The sequence below is a fragment of the Mobula birostris genome, chromosome 5, assembly GCF_030028105.1.
Source record: "Mobula birostris isolate sMobBir1 chromosome 5, sMobBir1.hap1, whole genome shotgun sequence".
NCBI lineage: Eukaryota > Metazoa > Chordata > Chondrichthyes > Myliobatiformes > Myliobatidae > Mobula > Mobula birostris.
Window position 1 is genome coordinate 174,566,193 of NC_092374.1, and position 24,732 is coordinate 174,590,924.

The 24,732-nt window shown below is 44.2% G+C and overlaps 1 protein-coding gene across 1 annotated transcript in view; it reads left to right on the forward strand.

The window, feature by feature from the left end:
* Positions 1 to 21,145, forward strand: part of tap2a (transporter associated with antigen processing, subunit type a) — a 57,007-nt gene extending 35,862 nt beyond the window's left edge. The window contains exons 10-12 of the mRNA XM_072258921.1: positions 1,413 to 1,572; positions 2,051 to 2,187; positions 20,673 to 21,145. Of these exons, the coding sequence (XP_072115022.1) occupies positions 1,413 to 1,572; positions 2,051 to 2,187; positions 20,673 to 20,879 (504 nt within the window). The 3' untranslated portion in view covers positions 20,880 to 21,145. The remainder of the gene's footprint in view (positions 1 to 1,412; positions 1,573 to 2,050; positions 2,188 to 20,672) is intronic.
* The last annotated feature ends 3,587 nt before the right edge of the window (positions 21,146 to 24,732 follow it).

A 24,732-nucleotide genomic window follows, 5' to 3' on the forward strand; every position in this document is an offset into this window, starting at 1 on the left:
TATGCTGTGTTGGATCATTTTGTTCTCCTTTACACTCATGTACTGAAGAATGACATTAAGCAATCTTGAATCTTGAAGAAGCTTAGTGAGGATATGAGGAATTTTCTCCCCCAGAAGGTGTGTGGAATGCAGAACCTACTGCCTGAGGGGAAGGTGAAGGTTGAGACCATCACAGATTTAAGACCTATCTAGAGAAGTATTGCAATCAGCAAACCAGAGAAGGTATGGATCTAGTGCTGGTAAATTAGTTTAGTGTAGATGGGTCGATGGAGATAGGATGGTCATTTTTCTGTGTGGTGTGACTCAGACTCTACAGTGGACTCCAGCATTTTTCCCTGCCACTGGTCTGGAGATGCCCACTGGGTTTTCTCTCTCATCTGCTTCATTAGCAGTATCACACTCACCACCCTCCAATCTGTAGGAACTGTTCCAAGGTCTACAGACTTCTGAAAGTTATCAGCCACTAACTAGACTCCCTTGTTGAAGGTCATTGCCTCACACTTCTGTAGTGTGAATGTTAGCTGCCACCAATGAGCCCTGAATGTTGTTCAGGTCTTTCTTAATGCAGGAGTCACTTGCTGAGGAGATGCGAATAAGTCACAGAGTTTTTCAAAGTGGAAGCAGGCCCTCAGCCCACTGGATCCATGATGGGCATCAAATGCCCATTTGCACTAATCCCATTTTGTGTTCCTGAGGAAACTCGCTCCTCCGCAGCATTGTGAGCATAGCTTCACCAAAAGGACAGGCATAGATGTGGATGAAGGGAATAGAACTGAAGGAGAAATTGTTCATTGTAGTTCAGGAGATGCAGGAGGATGATGGTGCAATGCTGGCTGGCCCTTTGTGCTTGGAAAGGCCATGTGAAATGTCATATCCACCAAGGATACTAATGGAGTGCCATGTTAGAGAGTAGTATTTCCAGGGAGACTCTTTAAGTTTCAGAGTACAGTGTGGTAGTGGTTATGTTATACAATGAGCAATGAATTAAGGGCTATTGATTCAATGACATGAGTTTCAATCCCAGCACAATAGCTTGGGTGCTTTACTTTTAAGTCGTTAAACATGGAATTAAAAATCAAATCCCTGTTATTGGATTGCCTGCAAACCCGCTTGGATCACTAATGTCCACTGCTTTGGACTAGTCTGCATATGGCCAGGTTAATGTTCAGAGAGAGACTCACGTGAGGTGTGTTTTAGGAAGCTTCTTAAAGAAGGAGATGAGAAGAGATTCCAGAGCTTCAGGCTTTGGTAGCTGGAAAGTGGTGGAGTGTTTAAATTCAGTGTTGCTCAAGAGGCCAGAATCAGAGTTCAGTATTAAAGGACTGATGGATATGAAAACAAAAACTATTTTTTTAACTATTTGATGTTGGTGTTGGATATTGAAACTAGTCTTTCTGTTTTTCTCTCCCCAGGTTGCTCTGGTCAGCCAGGAACCGATACTGTTTGCTCGATCCATCCATGAGAATATTTCCTATGGCCTCACAGATTGTCCACATGAAGCTGTGAGTGAAGCCGCTGAAAAGGCCAGTGCTGCCGGTTTTACGCAGGATATGACGGATGGTTATGACACAGGCAGGTGTTGCATGTGCTGGTTACACTGTTGTCCCAGTGGTTGTAATGAGTTGTGTCTGAGCAGTGTCACAGGGCATATCAGGCCGCAAACTTCTACTGCATAGTGCATCACACCATATGCTGGGCATCATATCAGATGTCTGTCACTCTGCCCTAAACTAAAGTCAGATGTGATTGTATCATTACCTCATTCAAACTGGATTTCGTCTGAATAACTAATGGATTGCCCTCTCCAGGTCCTCCTCACCTCAAGGGATTGGACTACTAGCAAGTGTTGCATTATAATGTGGGAAGGGGTTGAGATGGAAACAGGAACTTGCCTTTCTCCCATAATTACTTTGAACTCATGGCATTGCGCCAGGTGTTGCATGATGCCACATCCATAATTTTGGAACTGTGAGCTCACAAAGAGTACATTCACCCTTGTATGTAAGATGGGGTATGGGCAATTACATCCGATTGCAAAATCTTTTCACAGATGTTGGAGAGAAGGGAGGTAATCTCTCCGGAGGACAGAAACAGAGGATTGCACTTGCCCGAGCCATTGTCCGAGACCCAAAGGTTCTCATCCTGGATGAAGCCACCAGTTCCCTGGATATACAAACTGAGCACTTGGTAAGACATTTCATTCTTATTCTTATGACTGAGTGAGGTAGAACCGTGAGTTCTTGTTTGAAGGTATTTCCGAAGAGGGCAGACCAAAAATGGGATCCAGGCTGAGGATCCTAGCAGGGGCAGTAGTAAAGTGAAGAGATTCATGAAAATGCAAGTGGCAGAAGCTGTGGGCCAAGAATGTAGTGGCCATGCAATGGAAGCATTATTGTGACTTGGCAGAATTCAAAGAGAAATAGCAGAGACCCAAGTGTAGTGAACTCTGTGAAAGCCAAGAACTTTGTTCATTATCCATTGTGAAATATTAATTTTAAATAATTAAAAGAGACAAATAATCAAAATATTTATATCCCACAAATCAGTTTTCTAAGAAGTAGTAAATTAATTACTGTTTGGATCACATTGATGTTAAATCTTACAATTACACCATCTAAATACAAGATGTCAGAGGAATGGCATCAAGAATTTCTATTCTGTAAAACTGACTCAGACATCAATGATATACCCAAGATGACATTGATCTGTAGGAATTGGACACTACCTTAATTAATGGACAGCTGAGACCCTTTAGCCATCAGTTAGGAAATCCAGAATACTTGGTATCCGAACAAATGACGTGGTAAGAGATTTCATTTGCTTGGGATTAGACTCGGGTTATTTGATGAGGAGCACTTTGGAATCATTGTGTGCCTCAGTTTCTGGGAAGTGTTTTATCACACAGCAACAGAAATCATTTGATAACGTGCTGTATCACCGGCTATCGTGATGAGGAAAAAGCATATGAAGTAGACGGTGATAGATTTGTATGGACAAAACATTCACTAAATGTAGGGTTGCTTAGTTTGCTGATGACACATCAGAAGGAGAGTAAGTTGTGAAGAGGACTTGAGGAAATATAGATAGGTTAAGCAAGTGGACACCAATCATCCAAATAATGTAGAAAAATGTTGAATTTGGCAGGGTTATTTTTAAGCAAAAATGCATATTATGGCAAGAGATTACCAGGCTCTGAGATGCAGATGGATCCAGGAAACTTGGTGCATATTTCTCAAAAGCCTAGAGTGCAGGTGCAGTGAGTAAATAGAAAATCTTATGATCCAGTGTAAAGAGAATTGAAATCAAAAGTTATGATTTTATGCTTTGGCTACATAGAGGTTTGGTGCAATCATACTTCACAGAATTGGTCTATTTCATTATGTAAGGAAGTTCACTAGATTCATTCCTTGAATCTGCAGTTTGGCTTATAAGAAAGACAAGCTCAGACAGTCTGAGCTTGTATGCACTGGAGTTCAGAAGAGTGAGAGAGGACTTGAGTAAAACATGTAAGGTCCTAAGTGTTGTGAGATAGTTTCCTCTTATGGGAGTAGCCCGTACTAGTGCTCATGGTTTCATTATAAGGGGTCATGAATCTTCAGAAGGCCTTTATCAAGGGGCAGTGGAAGCAACTTTTAAATATTATTAAGTCAGAAGTAGATAGATACTTGATCAGCAGGGAGGCTGAAAGATTACTGGAAATAGGTAGGAACGCAGGGTTGAGGTTGTAGTCTCATCAGCTGTGACATGACTACAAGGGGAAGTTGTCTCCAGGAGCTGAGTCTCCTCCTGATCCTGATTCACATGAGGATTGCCCATGAACCAAGAAGTTTTGTAGTTAATCACACTCGTGGGCCTGGGGTTACAACCAGACCAGGCAAATTCCATTCCTGAAGAAATTGGTAAATTGAATATAGTTTTATCATTACTGTTACTGGCACTAGCATTCTATCCTCAGATTTAATTACTTGAGCTTGTTTATGCCACTGAATGAATGAATCGTGCCTCTGGATGTGGCCAAAGCCCTCATCTCCATCTCTTTTACTACAGGTTGTGACATGACTAGCTGTTTCAATCCCACTAGTAAACCTGAGGACATTCAAAACATTGATTGTCTCCTGTTTCTCCTCTCTGTGCCTCTGTATCCTCTAGTCAAATAATTTTTGAAATGTATACACTATTTCCACTTGGTCACCTTATATTTTAATCATTCTATCACTGATGACCATGTTCCTCGTCAGCATGCTCTGCCTCCCTAACTCGAGCCTATTCTCAAACCTACCTCCTTTACCCAAGTTTCAAATCACTTGTTCCGGTATGTCCCAATGTGGCACAACATGGGTTTGTTTGTATTGTCCTGCGAACAGTATTGATAAATTTCACTGACTTGCAGAAGCAGTAGTTGACAGTTTGTTACCTGTTGGAATCTTCCACATTTTTGACACTGTGCATATACAGTGCCTATAAAAAGTATTCAACTCCCCCCCCCCCCCCCCGGAAGTTTTCATGTTTTATTAGAACATAAGACCATAAGACATAGGAGCAGAATGAGACCATTCAGCCCATCGAGCCTGCTCTGCTATTCCATCATGGTTGATCCCGGATTCCACTCAACCCCATATCACCATATCCTTTAATGCTCTGACCGATCAGGAAAAGATCAGCTTCCACCTTAAATGTAACAATGGACTTGGCCTCCACCACAGTCTGTGGCAGAGCATTCCACAGATTCACTACTCTCTGGCTAAAAAAAATTCCTCCTTACCTCTGTTTTAAAAAGGTCGCTCCTCAATTTTGAGGCTGTGCCCTCTAGTTCTGGATAACCCCACCATAGGAAGTATCCTCTCCACATCCACCCCATCTAGTCCTTTCAACATTTGGTAGGTTTCAATGAGATTCCTCTGCATTCTTCTAAATTCCAGTGACTACAGGTCCAAAACTGCCAAACACTCCTTATATGTTAACCCCTTCATTCCTGGAATCATCCTTGTGAACCTCCTCTGGACTCTCTCCAATGACAGCACATCCTTTCTGAGATATGGGGCCCAAAACTGTTGACAATATTCCAGGTGGGGCCTGACTAGTGTCTTATAAAGCCTCAGCATTATCTCACAAACAAGAGAAAATCTACAGATGCTGGAAATCCGAGCAACACACACAAAATGCTGAAGGAACTCAGCAGGCCAGGCAGCGTCTATGAAACGTTTCCTGGCCTGCTGAGTTCCTCCAGCATTTTGTGTGTGTTGCTCAGCTTTATCTCCTTGCTTTTATATTCTGTTCCCCTTGAAATAAATGCTGACATTATATTTCCCTTCTTTACCACAGCCTCAACCTGTAAATTAACCTTCTGGGAGCCTTGCACGAGGATTCCAAAGTCCCTCTTCACCTCTGATGTTTGAACCTTCTCCCCATTTAGATATTAGTCCGCACTATTGTTCCTTTTACCAAAAGGCATTATCGTACATTTCCCAACACTGTATTCCATCTGCCACTTTTTTGCCCATTCTTCCACTTTGTCTAAGTCCAACTGCAATCACATTGCTTCCTCAGCACTACCTACCCCTCTATTATCAATTGCATTATCCAAATCATTGACAAACAATGTGAAAAGTAGCAGTCCTAATACTGACCCCTGAGGAACACCACTAGTCACTGGCAGCCAACCAGAAAAGGCCTCCTTTATTCCCACTTGCTGTCTCCTGCCTGTCAGCCATTCCTCTATCCATGCCAGTATCTTTCTTGTAACGCCATAGGATTTTAACTTGTAAAGCAGCCTCATGTGTGGCACCTTGTCAAATGACTTCCAAGTAAATTACATACACTGCCTCTGCTTTGTCCAGCCTACTTGTCACTTCCTCGAAGATCTCTTAATGGGTTTGTCAGGCAAGATTTCACTCTACAGAAACCATGCTGACTTTGACTTATTTTATCATTAGTCTCCGAGTATCCCGGATAATAGACTCCAACACTTTCCCAACCACTGACTGGCATATAAATTTCCTTTCTTTTGCCTTCCTCCCTTCTTAAAGAGTGGAGTGACATTTGCAGTTTTCCAGTCCTTTGGACAATGCCAGAATCAAGTGATTCTTGAAAGATCATGACCAATGCATCCATTATCTCTTCAGCAACCTCTCTCAGGCTCTGGGATGTAGTCCAACTGGCCCAGGTGACCTATCCACCTTAAGACCTTTGAGTTTGCCTAGCACTTTTTCCTTTGTAATAGCAATGACACTCACTCCTTCTCCCTGACATTCACGGACCTCTGGCACACTGCTAGTGTCTTCCACACTGAAGACAGATGCGAAGTACCCATTAAGTTCATCTGCTATTTCTTTGTCCCCCATTACTACCTCACCAGCATCATTTTCCAGTGGTCCAATAACAATTCTCCACTTCCTTTTACTCTTTATATAACTGAAAAACTTTTAGCATCCTGCTTTATATTTTTGGCTAGTTTGCTCTCATATTTCATCTTTTCTCTTCTGATAGCTTTTTTAGTTGGCTGTTGTTGGATTTTAAAAGCTTCCCAATCATCCAACTTCCCACTCACTTTTGTTACCTTATATGCCCTTTCCTTGGCTTTTATGTGGTCCTTAAGACCATAAGATATTGGAGCAGAAGTAGGCTATTTGGCCCATCCAGTCTGCTCCACCATTCAATCATGGGTTGATCCAATTCTTCCAGTCATCCCCACTCCCCTCTTTCACTCCATACCCTTTGATGCCCTGGCTAATCAAGAACCTATCTATCTCGCCCTTAAATGCACCCAATGACTTGGCCTCCACAGCCACTCATGGCAACAAATTCCACAGATTTACCACCCTCTGACTAAAGTAATTTCTCCGTATCTCAGTTCTAAAAGGACATTCTTCAATCCTGAAGTTGTGCCCTCTTGTCCTGGACTCCCCTACCATGGGAAATAGCTTTGTCATATCTAATCTGTTCAGGCCTTTTAACATTTGGAATGTTTCTATGAGATCTCCCCTCATTCTCCTGAACTCCAAGGAATACAGCCCAAGAGATGCCAGACGTTCCTCATACAGTAACCCTTTCATTCCTGGAATCATTCTCGTGAATCTTCCCTGAACCCTCTCCAATGTCAGTACATCCTTTCTAAAATAAGGAACCCAAAACTGCACACAATAGTCCGAGTGTGGTCTCACAAGTGCCTTATAGAGCCTCAACATCACATCCCTGCTCCTATATTCTATACCTCTAGAAATGAATGCCAACATTGCATTCGCCTTCTTCACAACCGACTCAACCTGGAGGTTAACCTTTAGTGTATCCTGCACAAGGACTCCCAAGTCCCTTTGCATCTCTGCATTTTGAATTCTCTCCCCATCTAAATAATAGTCTGCTTGTTTATTTCTTCCACCAAAGTGCTTGACCATACACTTTCCAACATTGTATTTCATTTGCCACTTCTTTGCCAATTCCCCTAAACTATCAAAGTCTCTCTTCAGGCTCTCTGTTTCCTCAACACTATCCGCTCCTCCATCTATCTTTGTATCATCGGCAAATTTAGCCACAAATCCCTTAATACTGTAGTCCAAATCATTGACATACATTGTAAAAAGTAACGGTCCCAACACTGACCCCTGTGGAACTCCACTTGTAACTGGCGGCCAGCCAGAATAGGATCCTTTTATTCCAGCTCTCTCTTTTCTGCCAACCAGCCAATGCTCCACCCATGCTGGTAACACCCCTGTAATTCCATGGGCTCTTGTATTGTTAAGCAGCCTCATGTGCGGCAGCTTATCAAAGACCTTCTGAAAATCCAATTACACGATGTCTACTGCATCTGCTTTGTCTACCCTGCTTGTAATTTAACATAGAACATAGAATAGTACAGTACAGTACAGGCCCTTCGGCCCACAATGTTGTGCCGACCCTCAAACCCTGCCTCCTATATAACCCCCCCACCTTAAATTCCTCCATATACCTGTCTAGTAGTCTCTTAAACTTCACTAGTGTATCTGCCTCCACCACTGACTCAGGCAGAGCATTCCACGCACCAACTACTCTCTGAGTGAAAAACCTTCCTATAATATCCCCCTCGAACTTCCCACCCCTTACCTTAAAGCCATGTCCTCTTGTATTGAGCGGTGGTGCCCTGGGGAAGAGGTGCTGGCTATCCACTCTATCTATTCCTCTTATTATCTTGTAGACCTCTATCATGTCTCCTCTCATCCTCCTTCTCTCCAAAGAATAAAGCCCTAGCTCCCTTAATCTCTGATCATAATGCATACTCTCTAAACCAGGCAGCATCCTGGTAAATCTCCTTTGTACCCTTTCCAATGCTTCCATATCCTTCATATAGTGAGGTGACCAGAACTGGACACAGTACTCCAAGTGTGGCCTAACCAGAGTTTTATAGAGCTGCATCATTACATCGCGACTCTTAAACTCTATCCCTCGACTTATGAAAGCTAACACCCCATAAGCTTTCTTAACTACCCTATCCACCGGTGAGGCAACTTTCAGGGATCTGTGGACATGTACCCCCAGATCCCTCTGCTCCTCCACACTACCAAGTATCCTGCCATTTACTTTGTACTCTGCCTTGGAGTTTGTCCTTCCAAAGTGTACCACCTCACACTTCTCCGGGTTGAACTCCATCTGCCACTTCTCAGCCCACTTCTGCATCCTATCAATGTCTCTCTGCAATCTTTGACAATCTTCTACACTATCTACAACACCACCAACCTTTGTGTCATCTGCAAACTTGCCAACCCACCCTTCTACCCACACATCCAGGTCGTTAATGAAAATCACGAAAAGTAGAGGTCCCAGAACAGATCCTTGTGGGACACCACTAGTCACAATCCTCCAATCTGAATGTACTCCCTCCCCCATGACCCTCTGCCTTCTGCAGGCAAGCCAATTCTGAATCCACCTGGCCAAACTTCCCTGGATCCCATGCCTTCTAACTTTCTGAATAAGCCTACCGTGTGGTACCTTGTCAAATGCCTTACTAAAATCCATATAGATCACATCCACTGCACTACCCTCATCTATATGCCTGATCACCTCCTCAAAGAACTCTATCAGGCTTGTTAGACATGATCAGCCCTTCACAAAGCCATGCTGACTGTCCCTGATCAGACCATGATTCTCTAAATGCCCATAGATCCTATCTCTAAGAATCTTTTCCAACGGCTTTCCCACCACAGACGTAAGGCTCACTGGTCTATAATTACCCGGACTATCCCTACTACCTTTTTTGAACAAGGGGACAACATTCGCCTCCCTCCAGTTCTCCGGTACCATTCCCGTGGACAATGAGGACATAAAGATCCTAGCCAGAGGCTCAGCAATCTCTTCTCTCGCCTCGTGGAGCAGCCTGGGGAATATTCCGTCAGGCCTCGGGGACTTTTCTGTCCTAATGTATTTTAACAACTCCAACACCTCCTCTCCCTTAATATCAACATGCTCCAGAACATCAACCTCACTCATATTGTCCTCACCATCATCAAGTTCCCTCTCATTGGTGAATACCGAAGAGAAGTATTCATTGAGGACCTCGCTCACTTTCACAGCCTCCAGGCATATCTTCCCACCTTTATCTCTAATCGGTCCTACCTTCACTCCTGTCATCCTTTTGTTCTTCACATAATTGAAGAATGCCTTGGGGTTTTCCTTTACCCTACTCGCCAAGGCCTTCTCATGCCCCCTTCTTGCTCTTCTCAGCCCCTTCTTAAGTTCCTTTCTTGCTTCCCTATATTCCTCAATAGACCCATCTGATCCTTGCTTCCTAAACCTCATGTATGCTGCCTTCTTCCACCTGACTAGATTTTCCACCTCACTTGTCACCCATGGTTCCTTCACCCTACCATTCTTTACCTTCCTCACCGGGACAAGTTTATCCCTAACATCCTGCAAGAGATCTCTAAACATCGACCACATGTCCATAGTACATTTCCCTGCAAAAACATCATCCCAATTCACACCCGCAAGTTCTAGCCTTATAGTCTCATAATTTGCCTTTCCCCAACTAAAAATTTTCCTGTCTGATTCTATCCTTTTCCATGATAATGCTAAAGGCCAGGGAGCGGTGGTCACTGTCCCCCAGATGCTCACCCACTGAGAGATCTGTGACCTGACCCGGTTCATTACCTAGTACTAGATCTAGTATGGCATTCCCCCTAGTTGGCCTGTCCACATACTGTGACAGGAATCCGTCCTGGACACACTTAACAAACTCTGCCCCATCTAAACCCTTGGAACTAATCAGGTGCCAATCAATATTAGGGGAGTTAAAGTTACCCATGCTAACAACCCTGTTATTTTTGCACCTTTCCAAAATCTGCCTCCCAATCTGCTCCTTTGTATCTCTGCTGCTACCAGGGGGCCTATAGAATACCCCCAGTAGAGTAACTGCTCCCTTCCTGTTCCTGACTTCCACCAATACTGACTCAAAAGAGGATCCTGCTACATTACCCACCCTTTCTGTAGCTGTAATAATATCCCTGACCAGTAATGCCACCCCTCCTCCCCTTTTTCCGCCCTCTCTATCCCTTTTGAAGCACTGAAATCCGGGAATATTGAGAATCCATTCCTGCCCTGGTGCCAGCCAAGTCTCTGTAATGGCCACTACATCATAATTCCATGCTCTCAGTTCATCACCTTTGTTCCTGATGCTTCTTATATTGAGGTACACACACTTCAGCCCTTCTGCCTCACTACCTTTACACCGTTTATTCTGCTTCTCTTTCCTCAAAGCCTCTCTGTATGTTAGATCTGGCTTTACTCCATGCACTTCTTTCACTGCCCTCGCAAATTAATTTAAACCCTCCCGAACCATGCTAGCAAACCTACCTGCAAGGATATTTCTCCCCCTCAAGTTCAGGTGCAACCCATCCAATCCGTACAGGTCCCACCTTCCCCAGAAGAGATCCCAATGATATAAAAATCTAAAACCCTGCTCCCTGCACCAACTCCTCAGCCACGCATTCAACTGCCATCTCCTCCAATTCTTACCATCACTGTCACGTAGCACTGGTAACAAAGAATTGCAGTAGGTTTGTCAGGCAGGATGTTCCTTTCAGGAAACCATGCTGGCTTTGGCCTATCTTGTCATGTGCCTCCAGGTATGCCCTAATCTCATCCCTAACAATCAATTCCAACCACTTCCCAACCACTGATGTCAGGCTAACAGGTTTATAGTTTCTTTTCTGCTGCCTCCCATCCTTCTTTACTAGCGGAGTAACATTTGCAATTTTCCAGTCATCGGTACAATGCCAGAATCTTCCTTTGTCAGCCATGGTTGCCTACCCCATCATTTGAGAACTTCTCTCCTGTGGGACATATCTATCCTGCGCCTTGTGAACTATTCCCAGAAACTTCAACCACCTCTGCTCTGCTGTCATCCCTGCCAGTCTCCTCCCCCAATCCACCTGGGCAAGTTCCTCTCTCATGCCTCTGTAATTCCCTTTGTAATTGCGATACTGTTACACGTGACTTACGCTTCTCACTCTCAAATTGCAATATGAATTCAGTCATATTATGATCATTGTCTCCTAAGGGTTCCTTTACATTAAGCTCTCTAATAAGATCTAGGTTATTACACAACACCCAATCTAAGATGGCCTTTTCCCTAGTAGGTTCAAGCACAAACTGCTCTAAAAAGCCATCTCGTAGGCATTCAACAAATTCTCTTTCTTGTGATCTGACACCAGCCTGATGTATTGGAGGGGTTGTGACTGTCACGTGACAGCACTGTCCATTATCTGGTTGAAGGACACACCACCTGTCAGACAAGGTTTGACCCCTCCTCGCCCATCAATGCACACCTAACCACTGGCCCCTTTAATTAGCCTTGTACTTGACCTCGGGCAATTGGCCTTTGTAATCAGCTTAACCCTGCTGGCACCGAGCCATTGGCTTCCCTGTGAACCACCTGGGCTGGACTCATCATCCCTGCTGCACTATAAAGGAAGCTATGTGTGCTTGACCCTCTCTTTTTTTGCTACCTCTGACGGACCACCCTGTTGTTGGTGAGTTGTGCATTGAATAGGGTTAGGAGTGTGGGTATTGTCCCTAATATCATAGGAGCCATGCCCGCACAGGGTCAAGGGGTGTCAGGTACTGTTTTGACTTTTCCCTTGGTTGTGTGTGTGTGTGTGTGTGTGTGTGTGTGTACTTTGTTCCCACATGATTTTATTAATTGTCCGCGTGTGTTTTATTGCCAATCTGACTACCATAAGGTGTGCGCGTATGCGTGTTGCTTTTGTTGCCATTTCCCACATTTGCCTTCTGTAAATAAAATCCTTTACTACCAAGGCTGCGTGTCCAGAGTCCTTGTCCATGAGACCTATCGAATCTGTTTTCCTCACTTACAACACCTGATTTTCCCAGTACCTTGCATATTGAAGTTTCCCCATTACAATTGTGACATTACTCTTATTACATGCCTTTTCCAGTTCCCTTTGCAATCTTAACCCCACATTTTGGCTACTATTTGAAGGCCTATATATGATACCCATAATGATTTTTTAACCCTTGCAATTTAACTCCACCCATAAAAATTCAACATTCTCTGGTCCTGTGTCACCTCTTTCTAAAGATATAATTCCATCTCTTACCAACAGAGCCACATCACCATCTAGGCCTTCCTACCTGTCTTTCTGATACAAAGTATATCCTTTGATGTTGAGCTCCCAACTATGGCTGCCTTTCAGCCACGACTCAGTGCTGCCCACAACATCATACCAACCAATCTCTAATTGCACCACAAGTTCATCCATCTTATTGCAAATGTGACGCACATTTAAGTGTAGCACCTTCAGTCCTGCATTCTTCACCCATTTGAATTTTGCCTCTGTGGTACAATTTAACTCTTTACACTCTCTGCATGTGTACCCAATCATTGGCTTGTCCTTCCTTCCAACATGTGCCATGACTTCTGGCTGCTCAACCTCCTTTTTCAGGATATCGTGGACACAATCAGAAACATTGTGGACTATGGCACTTGGGAGGCAAATTATCATCTGTGTTTCCTTTGCAAGACCACAGAATTGCCTGTCTGACCCTCTAACTACAAAGTCCCCTCTTACTGCTGCCATCCTCTTCCATTTCCTACACTTCAGACCCTCAGGGCCAGACTCCGTACCAGAGGCACAGGAGCTATTGCTTCCCCCAGGTAGGTCATCTCCAATGGTACTCAAAATGGAGTACTTATTGTTCAGGGGGACAGCCACAGGAGTGCTCTCCACTATCTGATGTTCTCCCTTCCCTCTCCTGACAGTTATCCATTTATCTATCTCCTGTAGGCTTGTGGTGACTACCATCCTGTAGCTCCTATCAGTCACCACTTCACTTTCCCTAACAAGCCGAAGGTCATCGAGCTGCAGCTCCAGTTCCCTAACATGGTCTCAAAGGAGCGCAACTCGATGCACCTGGTGCCAATGTGGCCATCAGGGAGGTCTGAAGTCTCCTGAAAATCCCACATTTGACACCGCTCCCATAATGACCACTCCACTGAGTGGTACCTCTCTTTTATGGAGGCTGGATTTTTAAAGCTCTTCACTGAACCTGAGTGGGATCGCTTCTGTTGCATCTGCGCAGTGCTCCAGTTATTGTTTTACCACATACAATCACAGTGTATTTAATTTGGCTTTTTTGACACTGATCAACAGAGAAAAACTCTCTCATGTCAAAGTGAAAACATAACTCAACGAAGTGATCTAAATTAATTACAAATATAAATTAAATTAAAGGCATCCGTTAGTCTTGCGAGACCATGGATCTGCGTCTGGAAAGTCTTCACTCTCCAGGGCGCAGGCCTGAGCAAGGCTGTATGGAAGACCAGCAGTTGTCCATGCTGCAAGTCTCCCCTCTCCATGACACCGATGTTGTCCAAGGGAAGGGCAAAGACCAAAACAGCTTGACACCAGTGTCGTCGCAGAGCAATGTGTGGTTAAGTGCCTTGTTCAAGGACACAACACGTTGCCTCGGCTGGGGCTCGAACTCATGACCTTCAGGTTGCTAGTCCAATGCCTTAACCACTTGGCCACATGCCTACATATTACAACTATAAAACACAAGATAATTGATTGTATAAGTATTCCTCTCCCCTTTAATATGCCACACCAAATCATCAGGGGAGCGGCCTTGTCAAGGGAAGTGCCTTGTGAGAAAAGTGCGAGTCTTTGGCTCGAGAGTCTTCGGCGAGGAAGCTGAGGGAGGAGACTACGCCACAGTTGGAGAGGGTGAGAAGTGGTAAAGAAATGACAGGTCAACTGATTCAGTGTGCTGCTTGCATGATGTGGGAGGTCAGGGATGTTGATGGTGTCTCTGGCTGCTATAACTGTGGAAAGTGTGTCCAGGTTCAGCTCCTGAAGGACCGTGTTGAGGCACTGGAGAGGCAACTGGATGACCTCAGGTTCATCCAGGAAAACGAGAGTTTTCTAGACAGGACCTACAGCGACATCATTACACCGAAGGAAGAGAGAAGGGGGGCGACGATGAGGAAGGGATGGATGCTTGGAGTACAGGAGACCCCGGGGGATGTATCTCTTGAAAACAAGTTCACCCTCTTGGAAGCTGTCGGGACAGAAGACACAGGCGGGATTTAAGGATGGTGTGTTGCCTCCCTGGTGCCGGGATCCAGGATGACACAGACCAATTGCAGGGAATCCTCAGGAGTGAAGGTGAACATCCGGAAGTGGTGGTGCATGTCGGCACAAATGATGTGGGGAAGAAGAGGGAAAAAATTCTGCAGCGTGACTTCAGAGAATTCGGAAGAAGGCTGAAAAGCAGGACCTCCAGGTTATCTCCGGTTTGCTTCCAGTTCCTCGTGCTGGTGAGGGCAGGAACAGGGAGATAGGGGATCTGAATGTGTGGCTGAGGAGCTGGTACGGAAGCAGGGATTTAGATTCTTAGACCACTGGGATCTGTTTTGGGGCAAGGATGAATTGTACAAAAGGGACGGGTTGCACCTTAACAGGCGGGGGACCAGCGTTCTGGCAGGCAGGTTTGCCTCTGCAACACAGGTGTGTTTAAACTAAGTAGTGGGGGGGAGGAGAGGAAATATAAGGATGGAGTTAAAGGGAAAGAGGGAAAAAGGAAAGTTAAGAAAGACAACAGAATTAACGGGGCAGAAAGCTCAGGAAGGGATTGGAGAGTATGGCCAAGTGCAATAGGAATCGATGTGAAAGGTGAGGGGAGTAATGGAGTAAAAGTATTATATATGAATGCACGGAGTATAAGAAATAAAGTGGATGAGCTTGAGGCTCAGTTGGAAATTGGTAAGTATGATGTTGTGGGAATAACAGAGACATGGCTTCAAGTGGACAGGGCCTGGGAAATCAATATTCAAGGGTATACGTCCAATCGAAAGGACAGACAGGTGGGCAGAGAGTGTGGGGTGGCTCTGTTAGTGAGGAATGATATTCAGTCCCTTGCGAGGGGGGACATAGGATCAGGAGATGTAGAGTCAGTATGGGTAGAACTGAGAAAATGTAAGGGCAAAAATACCTTAATGGGAGTTACCTACAGGCCCCCAAACAGTAGCCTGGATATCGGGTGCAAGTTGGATCAAGAGTTAAAATTGGCATGTTGCAAAGGTAATGCTACAGTTGTTATGTAGGATTTCAGCATGCAGGTAGACTGGAGGAATCAGGTTGGTACTGGACCCCAAGAAAGGGAGTTTGTGGAGTCCCTCCGAGATGGATTCTTAGAGCAGCTTGTACTGGAGCCTACCAGAGAGAAGGCAACTCTGGATTTAGTGTCGTGTAATGAACCGGATTTGATAAGGGAACTCGAGGTAAAGGAGCCATTAGGAGGTAGTGACCATAATATGATAAATTTTAATTTACAATTTGAGAGGGAGAAGGGAATCTCGGAACAGTGGAACAAGGGGAACTATGGTGCTATGAGGGAGGAGCTGGCCAAAGTTCAATTGAACAATACCCTAGCAGGGATGACAGTGGAACAGCAATGGCAAGTGTTTCTGGGAATAATACAGAAGGTGCAGGATCAGTTCATTCCAAAGAAGAAGAAAGATTCTAAGGGGAGTAAGGGGCGACTGTGGCTGACAAGGGAAGTCAAGGACAGTATAAAAATTAAAAAGAAGTATAACATAGCAAAGATGAGCGGGAAGCCAGAGGATTGGGAAACTTTTAAAGAGCAACAGAAGATAACTAAAAAGGCAATACAGGGAGAAAAGATGAGATACGAAGGTAAACTAGCCAAGAATATAAAGGAGGATAGTAAAAGCTTCTTTCGGTATGTGAAGAGGAAATAATTAGTTAAAACCAAAGTTGGGCCCTTGAAGACAGAAACGGGTGAATTTAATATGGGGAACAAGGAAAGTTGAGTTGAACAGGTACTTTGGATCTGTCTTCACTAGGGAAGACACAAACAATCTCCCAGATGTAATCGTGGCCAGAGGACCTAGGGTAACGGAGGAACTGAAGGAAATTTGCATCAGGCAGAAAATGGTGATGGGTAAACTGATGGGACTGAAGGCTGATGGTCTGCATCCCAGGGTACCTAAGGAGGTGGCTCTAGAAATCGTGGATGCATTGGTAATCATTTTCCAATGTTCTTTAGATTCAAGATCAGTTCCTGAGGATTGGAAGGTAGCTAATGTTATCCCACTTTTTAAGAAAGGAGGGAGAGAGAAAACAGGGAATTATAGACCAGTTAGCCTGACATCAGTGCTGGGGAAGATGCTGGAGTCAATTATAAAAGATGAAATAGCAGCACATTTGGATAGCAGTAACAGGATCAGTCCGAGTCAGCATGGATTTACAAAGGGGAAGTCATGCTTAACTAATCTTCTGGAATTTTTTGAGGATGTAACTATGAAAATGGACAAGAGGGAGCCAGTGGATGTAGTGTACCTGGACTTTCAGAAAGCCTTTGATAAGGTCCCATATAGGAGATTACTGGGCAATATTAGAGCACATGGTATTGGGGGTAGGGTACTGACATGGGTAGAAAATTGGTTGGCAGACAGGAAACAAAGAGTAGGGATTAACGGGTCCCTTTCAGAATGGCAGGCGGTGACTAGTGGGGTACCGCAAGGCTCGGTGCTGGGACCGCAGCTATTTACAATATACATTAATGATCTAGATGAAGGGATTAAAAGTAACATTAGCAAATTTGCAGATGACACAAAGCTGGATGGCAGTGTGAAATGTGAGGAGGATGTTATGAGAATGCAGGGTGACCTGGACAGGTTGGGTGAGTGGGCAGATACATGGCAGATGCAGTTTAATGTGGATAAATGTGAGGTTATCCACTTTGGTGGCAAGAACAGGAAGGCAGATTACTATCTGAATGGTGTCAAGTTAGGAAAAGGGTAAGTACAACGAGATCTAGGTGTCCTTGTTCATCAGTCACTGAAAGTAAGCATACAGGTACTGCAGGCAGTGAAGATAGCTAATGGCCTGCTGGCCTTCATAACAAGGGGAATTGAGTATAAGAGCAAAGAGGTCCTTCTGCAGCTGTACTCATGAATGAGTGAGACCACACCGTACAGTACTGTGTACAGTTTTGGTCTCCAAATTTGAGGAAGGACATTCTTGCTATTGAAGGAGTGCAGTGTAATTTCATGAAGTTAATTCTCGGCATGGCAGGACTGTCATATGTTGAAAGATTGGAGCGACTGGGCTTGTATACACTGGAATTTAGAAGGATGAGAGGGGATCTGATTGAAACATATAAGATTATTAAGGGATTGGACACACTAGAGGCAGGAAACATGTTCCTGATGTTGGGGGAGTCCAGTACCAGAGGCCACAATTTGAGAATAATGGGTAGGCCATTTAGAACAGAGTTGAGGAAGAACTTTTTCACCCAGAGAGTTGTGGATCTGTGGAATGCTCTGCCTCAGAAGGCTATGGAGGCCAATTCTCTGGATGCTTTCAAGAAAGAGTTAGATAGTGCTCTTAAGGATAGCAGAGTCAAGGGATATAAGGAGAAGGCAGGAACGGGGTACTGATTGTGGATGATCGGTTATGATTACTCTGAATGGCGGTGCTTGCTTGAAGGGCCAAATGGCCTACTCCTGCACCTATTGTCTATCACTGGTGCAGACAATTGGTTTTGGAAGTCACATAATTAGTTTAATGGAGATCTGTTTTTGGAGACCTGTGTGCAGTCAAGGTGTTTCAATTGATTGTAGTAAAATACACCTGTATCTGGAAGGTCCATCTGCTGGTGAGTCGGTAACCTGGTAAAAACTACACCATGAAAACAAAAGAACACTATAATCAACCCTGCGAATAGGTTATTGAAAAGCACAAGTCAGGAGATGGATACAAGAAAATTTCCAAGTCACTGAATATTCCTTGGATTACAGTCAAGTCAATCATCAAGAAATGGAAAAAATATGGCACAGCTGTAAATCTGCCTAGAGCAGGCCATCCTCAAAAACTGAATGATCATGCAAGAAAGGAACCAGTGAGGGAGGCCACCAAGAGACCTAGGACAACTCTGGTGGAGTTACAAGCTTCAGAGGCTGAGATAGGAAAGTCTGCACATGCAACAACTGTTGTTCTGGTACGTTACCAGTCGCAGTTTTATGGGAGAGTGACAAAGAGAAAGCCACTGTTGAAAAAAAACTCTCATGAAATCTCGGCTAGAGTTTGCTAGAAGGCACGTGGGAGACTCTGAAGTCAGCTGGAAGAAAGTTCTATGGTTTGATGAATCCAAAATTGATCTTTTTGGTCATCAGACTAAATGCTATGTTTGGTGTAAGCCAAACACTGCAAATTATCAAAAACACACCATCCCTTCTGTGAAGTAAGGCTGCATTGTGCTGTGGGGATGCTTCACTGCAGCAGGCCCTGGAAGGCTTGTGAAGGTAGAGGGTAAAATGAATACAGCAAAATACAGTGAAATCCTGGAGGAGAACCTGATGCAGTCTGCAGGAGAACTGCGACTTGGGAGAAGGTATGTTTTCCATCAAGACAAACACCCCAGACGTAAAACCTAAGCTACACAGGAATGGCTTTAAAACAACAAAGTTAATGTCCTGGAGTGGCCAAGTCAGAGTCCAGACCTCAATCCAATTGAGAATTTGTGGCTGGACTTGTAAAGGGTTGTTCACTCCTGATCCCCACACAATCTGATAGAGCTTGAGCAGTTTTATAAAGAAGGATGGGGGAAAATTCCGGTGTCCAGATGTGTAAAGCTGATAGAGACCTATCCACAGAAGACTCAAGGCTGTAGTTGCTGCCAAAGGTCCGTCTACTAAATATTGACTTGAAGGGGTGAGTAATTACTGTTTTTACTGTTGGACTTTGGACATATTCTACCGAGATACAACACTGGGCAGCATGGGAGGTCGTTCCTGCCTGTGGCCATCGAACTTGCAGCTCCTCCTGTGGAGGGTCAGACACCCTGAGCCAATAGACTGGTCCTGGACTTATTTCCATCTGGCATAGTTTGCATTTTGTTGTTTGATTGTTTGTGGCTCTATTCTTGGTTGGTGCGGCTGTAATGAAACCCAATTTCCCTCGGGATCAATAAAGTATATCTATCTATCTACCTAATTATGCCAATAATTATTTTGTGTTTTTATATTTGTAATTGATCAGTTTGTAGAAATCTGTTTTCACTTTCACTCTGAAAGTGTTTTTCTGTTGATCAGTGTCAAAAAAGCCAAATTAAATCCACTGATTCAATGTTGTAAAACAATAAAAAATAAAAACTTCCAAATGTACAGCTATATTTTTGATACCTTGGAGTCCTAGTATTTTCAGGAAAAGGCCCAACATTTCCAGCACAAGGTCACTATTTCACTCTTTTGTTTATGCTGTTTTTTGTTTTTTGTTTTTTGTTTATGTTTGTGCTGGCTCTTCTTCTTTAACCCTTCTGGAATCTTTGGGTGATTTTAATTGGTACTTGGGTTAAGATCATTTGCTGAAGAAAAACTCAAGATATGCAAAGCTCTGTTCTCCCTCCCTTCATTCACTCCCCTGAATGTCCTTTTGAGAATGATTTGCATCCACTCCATTTTGGGGAGCTCTGCTGACATGTGACTTGTATTCTCAGCCACAGGTGGGTCAGGAGGTATTTGATGTTGGGTGTGAGGTGGTGTACTAACACATATATGGGGCTTCAGAGCTTTCCTGTTGCATGGAATGCAGGGTTCTGAATACCACCCAGAATGCCTCCTCCCCCCCATAATGGACCAGAGATTCCCCCTTTGAAAGTGGCTTTGGAAGCATCCTTGATTCTTTTATTTTTCTGGCCACCTGTTGATTTATTGTCGTGCTAGAACTCGTAGTAGAGGGAGTTGTGTTGGGCATACAAGCCAAGTGGCTTACTCAGCAGAGACAAATGAGTTTAATTAGAGCGTCCACGTTGGGTTGGGAAATGCTTTACTTATGCAGCCTGTAGCTTTGGAGAGTGCATGTGAATATTGCATCTGAAATAATTCTGAATAATGTCAGTGCAATAATCTTCTGTATTAACACAGACAAAATGCTGGAGGAACTCAGCAGGTGAGGCAGCATATATAGAAATGAATAAACAGTCAATGTTTTGGACCAACACCATTCATCAAGGCGGATGAAGAGTCTCAGTTTGAAACGTCAACTGTTTATTCTTTTTCATATATGCTGCCTGACCTGCTGAGTTCTTCCAGCATTTTGTCTGTGTTGCTCTTTATCTCCAGCACCTGCAGAATCTCTAACATTCTGTATTAACTCTTCCAGATTCAGCAGGAGCTGTCCAAATTCCAAGATCAGGCAATTATAGTCATTGCTCATCGTCTGAAAACAGTGGAAAGGGCAAATAAAATCCTGGTGATGGAGAACGGGTCCATAGTGGAGGAAGGATCTCATCGTGAGTTGCTGCAAGCAAAAGGACAATACTACAGATTAGTTCACAGAGACTTCATAAAGTCCAATAATGGAGAGTAAACCCAAGTACCTGGATATTATTGGACATGGACCCACTTGCTTTGATGCTGTTAGTGCTTTGTACAGTCATTTGAAACTTAGTGAAATTTTAAACCAGATCAGTAAATTGTTTTAGAATTGTTTGATGATATTTGTAATTGAAATGTGAATTTGTTTGAAAGTTCAGATAGTTTATGGCTTTTATAATACATTATATTTGCAAACCAGATGAGAAATAGCATGTAATGATTTGTCAGCTGATTAATGGACTGAAATGACAAAATAAACATTATATAATTATAGAAACAGAAATTACCTTCTTGTACTCATGGAAAAAAAAACTTGAAATGTGCTTTGATATTTAATCCAGGAACAGCACTTGGACATGATGCACTGGATGAGTTGTTTTTTTTTTTTGGAGGAGTTATTTTTCGACGGCAATCTTAAAAGGCATAGCTTTAAACTGATAATGGGAAAATTTTGAGGGAATGTTCATGGGTTCAATGTCCATTTAGAAATTGAATGGTAGAGGGGAAGAAGCTGTTCCTGAATCAGTGAGTGTCTGACTTCAGGCTTCTGTATCTCCTTCCCGATGGTAATAATGAGAAGAAGTCATGTCCAAGGTGGTGGGGATCCTTAATGATGGACGCCACCTTCCTGAGGCACCACTGTTTGGGTTCTACAGAGGCTGGTACCCATGACGGAGCTGACTAATTTTGCAAGTTTCTGTAACTTATTTTGATCTTGTGCAGTAGCCCTCCTCCCCATACCAGACAGTGATGCAGCCGGTCAGAATGCTCTCCACGGTACATTTGTAGAAGTTTTCAAGTGTTTTAGTTGACAAACCAAATCTCCTCAAGCTCCTGTAGCCACTGCCTTGCCTTCTTTATAGTTGCATCGATATGTTGGGACCAGGTTAGATCTTGATATTGATACCCAGGAACTTGAAACTGCTCACTCTCTCCACTTTTGATCCCTCTGAGGGTTGGTTTGTGTTCCTTTGTCTTACCCTTCCTGAAGTCCACAATCAGCTCTTTCGTCTTGCTGACAATGAGTGCAAGGTTGTTGCTGCGACATCACTCAACTAGCTGGTATATCTCTTTCCTGTACCCCCTCTTGTCACCATCTGAAATTCAGCCAACAATGGTTGTATCATCAGCAAATGTATAGATGACATTTGAGCTATGCCTAGCCCCACAGTCATGTGTGTAGAGACAGTAGAGTAGTGGCATCAGCGCCGGACTCCGTGACAAAAGGTCCCGAGTTCGAATCCAGCCGGCTCCCCTGCACGCTTCCCATCCATGCTGGGTTACGAGCTGGTGATCTCTTTGGAAACTCAACCGGCAGAGGGCAATGGCAAACCACTGCTGTAACTTTTCTCGTACGCGGTTCCCCACTACGTCAGAGAGGCGTGGAGGGAAATCGTCCGCTAGCCGGAGAAACTCCGGATGCGACGTACTTTTCCTTTCCTTCACTCTGGAAGACACTAGTAGTATGGTGAAAGTTCCAGGTGTCAGGGGTCATGAAGTATGTGAAGTTGCCATAACTAGAGAAGGGAGATAAGTCACTTGGACTAGATGGTGTACACCCCAGAATTCCAAAAGATCATGGAGGCCTTAGTACTAATCTTTCAAGAATCAGTAAATTCTTGACTAGGTTCCAGAAGATTGGAAAATTACAAATGTCACTCCACTCTTCAAGAAGGGAGAGTGGCAGAAGAAAGGAAACTATAGGCTCAGTTAATCTGATCTCAGTGGTTGGGAAGATTTTGGAGTCGATTATTAAGCATGAAGTCTCAGGATACTTGGAGGCACATGATAAAATAGGCTGTGGTCAGCATAGTGTCCTCAAGGGAAAATCTTGCCTGACAAATATGTTGAAAATCTTTGAAGAAATAACAAGCAGTGTAGACAAAGGAAAATCAGATGATGTTGTGCACTTTGATTTTCAGAAGGCCTTTAACAAGGTGTCACATATGAGGCTGCTTAACAAGCTATGTATTACGCTTGGTATTACTGGAAAGATTCTGGCATGGATAAAGCAGTGGCTGGTTGGCAGGAGTCAAAGAGTGGGAATAAAGGGATCCTTTTCTGGCTGACTGCTGGTGATTAATGGTGTTTCACAGGGGTCTGTGTTGGGACCGATCGTTCTTACGTTATATGTCAATGATTTGGAAAATGGAATTGATGGCTTTGTTGCAAAGTTTGTAGACGATATGAACGTAGGTGGAGGGGCAAGTAGTTTTGAGGAAGTAGAGAAGCTACAGAAGGACTTAGATTAGGATAATGGGCAAAGAAATGGCAGATAGAATACAGAGTTGGGAAGTGTATGGTCATGCACTTTGGTGGAAGAAATGAAAGGGTTGACTCTTTTCAAAATGGAGAGAAAACACAAAATGCTGAGGTCCTTGTGCAGAATTCCCTAAAGGTTAATTTTCAGGTTGAGCCTGTGGTGAGGAAGGCAAATGCAATGTTAGCATTTATTTCACGAGGACTAGAATATAAAAACAAGGATGTAATGTTGAGACTTTATAAAGCACCGGTGAGACCTCAATTGCAGTATTGAGAACAAGAGAAAATCTGCAGATGCTAGAAATCCGAGCAACACACACAAAATGCTGCAGGAACTCAGCAGGCCAGGCAGCATCTATGGAAAAAAGTATGGTTGGTGTTTTGGGCCCAGACCCTTCAGCAGGATTGGAGAGAAAAAGATGAGGAATCAGAGTTAGAAGATGGGGGGAGGGGAGACAGAAATACAAGGTGATAGGTGAAACTGGGAGTGGGGGGGAGGGATGGGTGAAGCAAAGAGCTGGGAAGTTGATTGGTGAAAGAGATACTATGGATGTCCAGTCCCTATACACCTCTATCCCCCACCAGGAAGGCCTCAAAGGTCTCTGTTTCTTTCTGGACACCAGACCCAACCAGTTCCCCTCCATCACCACTCTCGTCTTTCTGGCAGAACTTGTCCTCACTCTAAATAATTTCTTCCTTGGCTTCTCCCACTTCCTTCAACCAAGTGTGTAGCCATGGGCACTTGCATGGGTCCCAACTATGCCTGCCTTTTAGTCGGCTTCTTGGACCAGTCTATGTTCCAAGCTGACACTGGAAAACTCCCCAACTTTTTCTATGCTACATCAAAGACTGCATTGGTGCACCTATGTGGAACTCGTTGACTTAGTCAACTTTGCCTCCAGTGAGATCGTCCATTCATCCCCCCCCACAGATCTCCCTCCTGGCGCTTATCCTTACAAGTGGAACATGTGCTACACCGGCCCCTACACCTCCTCCTTCACTACCATTCAGGGCCCTAAACAGTCCTTCCAGATGAGGTGACACTTCACCTGAGAGTCTGTTGGGGTCACATACTGTGTCCAGTGCTCCCGGTGTTGGCTCCTACATATCGGTGAGACCCAATGCAGATCGGGAGACTGCTTCGCTGAGCATCTATGCTCCATCCACCAGAAAAAGCGGGATCTCCCAGTGGGCACCCATTTTAATTCCACTTCCCATTCCCATTTCCAATATGTTCATCCATGGCCTCCTCCACCATCGGGATAAGGCCACACTTAGGTTGGAGGAACGACACTTTATTTTCCGTTTCGGTAGCCTCCAACCTGATGGCATGAACATCAATTCCTCAAACTCCCAGTAATGCCTCCCCACCACTCCACTTCACCATTTCCCATCCCATGTTCCCTCTCTCACCTTATCTCCTTGTCTGCCCATCTCCTCTGCCCCCCAGTGCTCCTCCCCCTTTCTTTCTTCCATGGCCTTCTGTCCTCTCCTATTAGATTCCCCCTTCTCCGGCCCTGTATCTCTTTCACCAATCAACCTCCCGGCTCTTTACTTCATCCTTCTTCCTCCTGGTTTCGCCT